Raw genomic sequence first — 8,001 nt, 5'->3', positions numbered from 1 at the left:
ATTTTGTGGCCATTATTGTCCTATTAATGCCAGGTCAAGAGAGTGAAAATCGACCCAGTATCTCCTTCTTTGGCTCAGTGTCAATTTTTAGCTGATCACACATCTGTGAAGCACCTTGCGATGTTTCTCTATGTTAAAGGCGCTATATAAATGCAAACTGTTGTTGTTGTAAAGAATGTATTATATTTGTTGATCAGATATGTTTATAACTAGCATTGTGGACATTTTAGTAACATTAGTATTCAGTGCATTTACAAAAGAAAAGAAAAACTTCCAAGATTAGTGACGTCATTTAGTTTTATACTTCCTAATCACTGGAATCAATTACCAGTCCCTTGTCTATCACCATTTGGCATTAAAAATCTTATCTGCAACTATCAATACAAAAGCAATAGTAAAAACAGTAATACATTATTTTGCATGCCATCCATCATCTCCCAACTACATGACAGCATGTTCATCTGTGGAAATGTGGCCTTTCATACACACAAAGTCACCTTCTCACCCAAATCAACTGTTCCATTTAGAAGCAAGAAGAGTTAGTTACTCTTAAAGGAAGAATAAAATGTTCAGTTTGTTGTCATCTGTACTGGTAAATAAATCTGTCAATTAAAACAAGTTGGCAAATTTATTGAGCTGTTCATTGTTTTATTTTAAAAAAAATATAACAGCAGCAAAAAACTTACAGGGTTCAGCTTCCTGTAGTTCTTGAAACATCTCCTACACAGTGGAGCAGATCACTCAATGACACAAGTATCTACTTCCTTTAAGGAAACACTATCAAAGGAATAACCAGAGTCTTTGTGTATATGTACACAGTATAGTGTACTTTGTAAAATGAATTCCAGCTGTCAATATTTTTATTATATCCAATTGTTAATCAGAGTGTTTAATAACCAAGCCAGCTGCAGTGGATTCAAAGGCATCAAAACCCTCCTGGAGTGGGCTGAGTGCCTTTGGTGACAACTTCTAAAGTGGGCTAAGCTGTCAAACCGTCTGTACAGACCTACCTACCTACCATATTGGGGAAGGTCCTGGCACATTCGCTGATCTTGCCATTCACGCTATAGAAATGTTGCTTCCCTTAACTGGTCTTCAGCAGCTGTAGACGTTTTAGCTCTGCTGCCAGTGATGATTTCAGCATCTGCCCGCAGTACCAGTAACACTAGATTCAAAGCCCTTCTCCAAGCTTCTAGTTTGACTGTTACATTATCATAGACCTCATAATCAAAGCAGTCTTCACTCGGACTTCTACAGGAAGGCCTGCATGGGACACTAACATTCACACATTTCCCTGATAACTCTGAAATGATAGGAAATAGACCAACACCTTTGTGAAGACGCTTTTGCACTTCTGACAAAGCGTCTAGTGGTGTTCCATACATGCCAGTATTAAACATGGCTGCCACAAGGTATTCAGCCAAGCCATCAGCCAAGGACTGCAGGACTTGTGATTTGTATAATACTGTGGTGTCTGTAAACCATGAAGAACAATGTGCATCAATGCAACTTGCTGCATCAATTTCTGGTTTTAAAGCATTTTTTTCTGATATTAGCTGTTTTAGATGGCAGAGGCATAGAAGCTCAGTGGCTCCTGCACCAGGAAAGATTCGTCGCTCACTAAGGGCATGTTTTAGACGATATGCACAAGTCCAGAATTGGTCTGCTATTGTCTGCAGCTTGCAACTTAAGGGGCTACAAAGCACTACTGTGATCACAGCAGTTTTAAAGGTACTTATCTGCACAGCAACTCTTTCTCCCAAGTTTGGAATATTCCCATTTCCTGTTTTCCAGAAACATAGATGTGCTCCAGTTCCCACACAATTCTCTTTTACTTGTGTAATGTAACTTACAAGGATAGCTCCCATAGCCTCTGCAAACCTTTGAAACACAGGGTCTTTCACTTCTTGAATTACTAAAATATTTTCTTGCACACACCTATCCATTAAACATGGAGATGTTGTTCCCTTTACCAGAATTAAATGAATGTGAAATCTATGAAGTATATCCATTGCTGTATTTAACCACTCTTCTTCTAAACTTTTAGAAATGTCCTTAACAGTCTGAGTGACCATTTTAATATTTGAAATTCTGTTGAACCCTGGATGATGGTACTTATCAGTCAAATCTCCATTTATAAGTATAGTATGAAGAGGCAAAGTTGCCAAATGCTTGACAATCATAGACTGCTCTCCTGAGATTAATGTGATGAAACCAGAACTAACACAGGAATAGTGCTCAGGTTGTCCTGGCAGGAAATACGTAAGCAATTTACCAATTTCAAATTCAGGGAGAGTTCTGCAAGAATGATTTTCTGCTAAAAAACTTTCAGTCTGAATTTTGTAGGCCTTTACTGCTAATTTCATCATCCTCTGGTTTCCATGGCTCAGTGATAAAGCCAGCGCTGTAAAACAAGCATAATCAGCTGTAGTGTCAAAGGTATCCTCTTGAAAACTATTTGACAAATCCGGCAAAGTTTCTTCTTGTCTGTTTCTAACAGGATTCCTGAAGTGTCGGCTCAGATTTACTTTTGGCTTTGGTCTACCTTGGCCAGAAGAGGCATGAGCCATATTACTACTTGAAAAAAACCACCTACAGGAGCCAGTCTCATTGTTAGCACAGCAGTTTTTTGTGGAATCCCCTTTTATTGATGTACTTGACTGAAATGGAGTGTGTCTCTTTGCTACTGAATACATTTCATTCATCAGATGGATAGGAGAACTGGTTAAAGCACATGATAATCTTTCAGGTTTACTTGTTTGTGGATTTTGTTCACACTGTGAGGTTTTTAGAATGCTATCAATGGATATCTGATGTGATTTTAGTACCTCAAAGCAATGTTCTAGTCCCTCATACATCACAGACACTATGGTAGGAATGGGAATATCTTGCTTTATACAATTTAAAACAGCTTTACTCCATGCTCCAGCAAGGAAAAGGAGGGTGGACGTTCCAGATTTGTATTGTTTGTAGTGTGCCTGTACTGCTTCATTCAACAACTGTCCCACAGGACAATCCAACTGTAGATTCTCTAGAAGTCTGAATGCAGAGCAAATCACAGCTGTTTCACCAGTGTTGTCATCTACAATGAACTTGTAGCACTTTTTGGAACCAAGCAATGTTCTGCCTGATGCAGCCACTGCGGAGATCTGCTCCAGGCCCATATGGGATTTCCTGTTTAGTAATCTGCACTGTACTTCAACAGACTGTAAATAGAAGAGAAAGTCAAAAACACTATTACACTTTTGTCATAATTTTGTAAATTTAAACCTTTTCCTCACTTTCTGTTTAATGAAAAGGTAAAAACCTGTGTCATAGGTGTATTCACTGCAGTGGTACTGCTATGCTCTAGGAAAAATTGCACTTAAGCCAATCCACTTTAATACTGTGTCATCCTCTTAATTCGTCATCTGAAATTGCTTCCACCACCTGTGATGGTCTTATCCGTCCTAGTACTTCACCCTAATATTATAGATTTAAAGTGAGAGGAACGATTAATAAAAATGAATTAAATGTGCACAAGCATCTGAAACAATTCAGGGGAACTGGAGGCAATAATTCATTGCGAGGAACCAGATGTAGTAAGGATAATTAAAACATGGCAATTAAATATTGCAGGTTACAACATATTTAGAAAGGATGGGGGGGGGAAAGGAAGAAGGAGTGTGGGGTAGTTGTGCTAATTAGAGATAACATAATGGCAGAAAAAAGGGACATAACTAGCATCAAGATAGAAACAGTATCGATATGGATTGAGATAAAGGATAAGAAGGAATCGATCACGTTAATAGGGACCTAATTCTATAGACTACCTAATAATGGAAGGGAAGTGGAGGAAGAAATATGTAAGCAAATCCATGAAATGAGTAAAAGACATAGAATGGGCCAAATTTTGCAGTAGCAGGGCATTTTACAGCATCTGCCATTAGTTAGACTAGCCCTTGCACAATCAAATTTTAAATTTTGTGTGGCAAGTTGCTGAAAGTGCGAGCTGATAACAACACAGTAAGGGAAACAGGGCATCTGGGACCTGAGTGAGCAGGGTGAGCAACTGTGTATCTCCTTAACCAATCAGTTTGAAGGATTGTGAAATAAACAGCGCAAGGACTGAGAAAGAAATAAATTAGAATGGGTGAATTCAATGTCAAAATCAGGTACAGAAAGAGAAATAGCGAGGAAAAGAAAGATTGGATTAAGAGAGAGAAAAAAAGAGACAGAAAGGAAAAGTAAACATTTTTATTTTAAAATTTGGCATTTTTAAAAAAATCTCCAACATCAATCATCTGAAGGAATGAGACTCCACACTTGTAATAGTTAATTTTCAGTGCCAGAGGGGTTGATTGGCAGTAATTAACACTTATCACATAAAAGAATATAAAAAGAAATAGCAAAGTATTCTACATACACATGAATAACTAAAGGAAATTCAGGATAGGGATAGTGCGAAATGGCAGAAATATTAAATAATTACTTTACCTCAGTATTTATTGGGGAGACTAACAAGGTGGACATGACATTAGAAGAAGCTAACAAAACAGATATAAAAGGGGGAGATAATTGATAAATTAGTCAAACTAAGGGAGGATAAAACCCCTGGTCCAGATGGATTGCATTTGCGCATATTAAAAGAAGCTAGGGAACAAATAGCAGAGGCACTTTATATATAAAATTTATATTAGAAAAGGGAATGATGCCAGAGGACTGGCGGACAACTAATGTTATCCTATATTTAAAAAGGGAGATAGAACAAGTCCAGGGAACTATAGACCAGTTATCTTAACGTCGGTGGTAGGAAAGATAATGGAATTTTTACTCAAAGAAGTAATAGAAAAACATCTAGGAAACAAAAATATAATAAAGAGTAGTCTGCATGGATTTCAGAAGACTGGCAGAAGATAGGAAGTGGTATTCCACAAGGATCGGTGCTGGAACCACTATTGTTCACCAGTTATTTAATTAAGATTCAGGAATCGGAAGTACAATTTCAAAGTTTCCAAATTTGGGGGGTATAGTTAATACTGAGGAAGACTGCAACAAAATACAAGTCTTACAGAATGGGTATGTAAATGGCTAAATAATTTCAATATAGACAAGTGTGAGGTGGTGCATTTTGGAAGGAGGAATAAGGAGGCCACATACTCCTTGGAAAATCAAAGTCTAAATGAGGTAGAGGTGATCTAGGGTTACAGATTCACAAATCATTAGAAGTAGCAATGCAGGTTAACAAGGCCATAAAAAGTGCAAATAAAGCACTGAGGTTAATTTCTAGAGGAATAAAATTGAAAAACAGAGGAGTTATGTTAAGCATATATAGAACCTTGGTTAGACCACACTTGGATTACTGTGTGCAGTTCTGGTCCCTATATTATAAAAGGGATATAGAGGCACTGAAGAAGATGCAAAAACTTTACAAGGATAATACCAGAACTGAGGTTATACCTATCAGGAAAGACTGAACAAGCTGGGGCACCTTTCTCTAGAAAAGAGAAGGCTGGGGAACCTAATAGAGGTTTTTAAAATTATGGAGGGATTTGATAGGGTAGACATAGAAAAGATGTTTCCACTCGTGGGAGAGTCCAAAATTAGGGGCCGTAAATATAAGATTGTCACCAATAAATCCAGTAGGGAATTCAGGAGAAACTTCTTTATCCAAAGGGTGGAACTACCACAGGGAATAGTTGATGCAAATAGAATTGATGCATTTAAGGGGAAGCAAGATAGGTATATGAGGGAGAAAGGAATAGATAAGGTTAGATGAAGTAGAGTGGGAGGAGGCTCTTGTGGAGCATAAAAACACCAGCATAGACTGGTGGACTGAATAGTCTGTTTCTGTGCTGTAAATTCTATGCTCTCTCCAGCCATGTTTAGGACAAAGACTGCAATTGTACTGCTAGTTTTTCATAGTTCACATAAGCCACAAAAGTATCACAAACCATCAATACGCTTTACTAAAACCCAGTTACAATGCTGAATGAGTGGAAACTTTTTACTAATATATGTTTTCTTTCTGAATTCTCATTACCAAGCTGTTGTGAATCGACAGTGATGGAGGGGAATACTTTGAGATTACAAAAAAAAAATTATTCAGCCATTTGTTCAGGGGAGCTGCTCCTCAATTTTTGGTTAAATTTTAGCACAATGTTCCTGAACTAAGAGAGTTCCACACTCCTACCACCCTTTACATGAACAAGTGCTTCCTAACTTCTCTCCTGAATGGCCTGTCGTTGATTTTAAGGTTATGCCCCCTTGTCCTAGACTCCCCCAGAGTCTGCTCCTGGGCCTAGCAAAGACAGCCATTTATAGTTCCAGGATGAGCACAGCTCAAGGGGAAGACTGACCTGGCTGCGTGCCTCTTTTCCACGGTCTTATCCACGCCCAGGTGACCCTGGAGATGGAGCATGTAGTGTTGACTGGTACCCATGGCCTTCTGTGACTGGTGGGCACAGCAAGGCATGTCTGGTAGACACAAATAATATGATCTGTAATGTTTCCTTTTGTCTAAATTAGATTTTATGTTTGGATTATATTAGTTGTGCCTCCTCACGAGGGGGTCACTTGTAGATCTGTTTTCCTGTTGATGACATTGGAGCAACCCAGTGCCATTCTCATTGGTCAACTAAAATAGGCATCCTAAGCGGAACCCGCGCTTCCACCAAATTCAGGAAACGAGCCCCGTGCTGCGGCTGTTACCATTACCTGCGCGTCGCCGGCCGCCTGCTCCATTTGTTGTGATGCCACCAACACAAACACTTCTTCAACTCAGGTAGTTGTCATGACACAAACCACATTTGGTACTGGAGATGCCGTTTTAAAAAACGGAAATGACGCATATAAGCTTTTTAATCTTCCAGTTAGCCGCCAAAGTACTAATAACAAAAATTAAATCATAAAACACTGCGACCAAATCCTACAGTTTTCGGTGTTTAATTTGCAGGGTCCATTTTTTAAAGAAACTTGCCCGTTTGCGCATGCGGACTGTGTGAGGCGGTAGTTTGAGCGGGTTGCTGCGATACCGAGCGAGCGGCTCCCGCGCAACCAAACCTGATGTCATGGCTCACGCCTACTCTCTGACACAATTGGTTTGGGAAGGTGCGTCATCATCGTTTGAATGCGGATCCTTGCTTCTGGGTGGCCAGCTGAGGTGTCAGTTAAATTGACGTCAGTGCACCCGCCCTGGTTGTTGACGGGTGAACGTGTAATGATTTGTCTGGAAAACTAAGTGAGGTGTTCGAGAGTTTGTTTACGTTGCGGAAAAACAAAACAGTTGGTGGAAGATTTCAGCGTTTCAGTTTGTTTTATACAGTTTAAGTGGTTAGCTTTGGACAATGGTAAGAGTTTTTTTTTAAAAAAGTAATTTTAAGCCGTTATTTATTGAGTGAAAGGAAAGGTATTTTTAATATCTAATTCATGTCATGGTTGTGATTGGTTATTTCACTGCCCTCCACTTTAATATGTCACATCTATAAGTGTGTGTAAGGTTTGTTAGGGAAGATTTCTGACTCCAATAAGTGGTCCCTCTACTTGTTCTCGACGACCAGCGGCGTGTGTTATTCAGGGGGCAATTTGTTGATTTACTCCTGCCAGGTGGACCCACACGCAGCCACAACCTGAGAACACCGTTCTTCACTGGACGCAATGTAGGCGCAAGACGGCGTTTCTATTAGACTATCACAATGATAAAGTTACTGCACTAAGTAGGTTCCATTGACATTTCTGGGTACTATCTTTTTAAAAATGTATGCTTTCAATTGGTAAAAAAAGTGTCATTATCTTGGTCAGCAATAACATGATAGATGGGGTCACTGTAATTCACCTTTTAAATCTGCAACTGCAGGTTTAGGTCAAGCAAATTCAAAATCAAAATGTAGCTAATTTTAATGTTTTAAAAATCTGATGTTAATGTATACTGTAAGGGGAAAGAAATCATATAGTCAGTTTAAAAATATTTAACAAAATCCAGGATATATGATCCAGTTTGCCCAGACCCATCCCATTTCAACT

At 39.0% G+C, this 8,001-nt stretch overlaps 2 protein-coding genes across 5 annotated transcripts in view; one reads left to right on the top strand and one right to left on the bottom strand.

The window, feature by feature from the left end:
- Window positions 1–236: 236 nt before the first annotated feature.
- On the bottom strand, window positions 237–6,993 carry bbs12 (Bardet-Biedl syndrome 12). 3 transcript variants are annotated; one of them, XM_067993331.1, is made up of 3 exons: window positions 6,697–6,992; window positions 3,308–3,462; window positions 237–3,206 (listed from the first exon to the last, which is right to left on the bottom strand). In XM_067993331.1, the coding sequence occupies exons 2-3, from the start codon at window positions 3,314–3,316 to the stop codon at window positions 1,065–1,067; spliced, it is 2,151 nt and encodes a 716-aa protein (XP_067849432.1). In that variant the 5' UTR covers window positions 3,317–3,462; window positions 6,697–6,992; the 3' UTR covers window positions 237–1,064. The 3 variants fall into 3 exon arrangements, with proteins under 3 accessions (XP_067849432.1, XP_067849422.1, XP_067849441.1); XM_067993321.1 differs by lacking the exon at window positions 3,308–3,462 and having other exon boundaries at window positions 6,697–6,993; XM_067993340.1 differs by lacking the exons at window positions 3,308–3,462; window positions 6,697–6,992 and adding an exon at window positions 6,339–6,460 and having other exon boundaries at window positions 239–3,206.
- The window catches only part of cetn4 (centrin 4), a 26,387-nt gene continuing 25,067 nt past the window's right edge, over window positions 6,682–8,001 (top strand). Inside the window, exon 1 of one of the 2 annotated variants that reach the window (XM_067993363.1) lies at window positions 6,682–6,763. Coding sequence is in view for 1 of the 2 variants with exons in the window: in XM_067993354.1 (XP_067849455.1) it covers window positions 7,326–7,328 (3 nt within the window). In the remaining variant the exon portion in view is untranslated. Of the gene's footprint in view, window positions 6,764–7,170; window positions 7,329–8,001 lie in introns of those variants that run through there. The other variant, XM_067993354.1, reaches the window with a different exon arrangement.

The sequence above is a fragment of the Heptranchias perlo genome, chromosome 1, assembly GCF_035084215.1.
Source record: "Heptranchias perlo isolate sHepPer1 chromosome 1, sHepPer1.hap1, whole genome shotgun sequence".
In the NCBI taxonomy this organism is placed as follows: Eukaryota; Metazoa; Chordata; class Chondrichthyes; order Hexanchiformes; family Hexanchidae; genus Heptranchias; species Heptranchias perlo.
Note: the sequence above shows the minus strand (reverse complement) of the source record. Positions and strands in the feature narration are given on the sequence as shown.

Excerpts from the sequence above, each read along its gene's own strand:
- bbs12 (XM_067993321.1), bottom strand. The coding sequence starts at position 6,723 with ATGGAGCAGGCGGCCGGCGACGCGCAG. Across the intron at positions 3,207-6,696 it reads AGGCGGCCGGCGACGCGCAG|TCTGTTGAAGTACAGTGCAG; the intron begins GTAATGGTAACA and ends TTCTATTTACAG.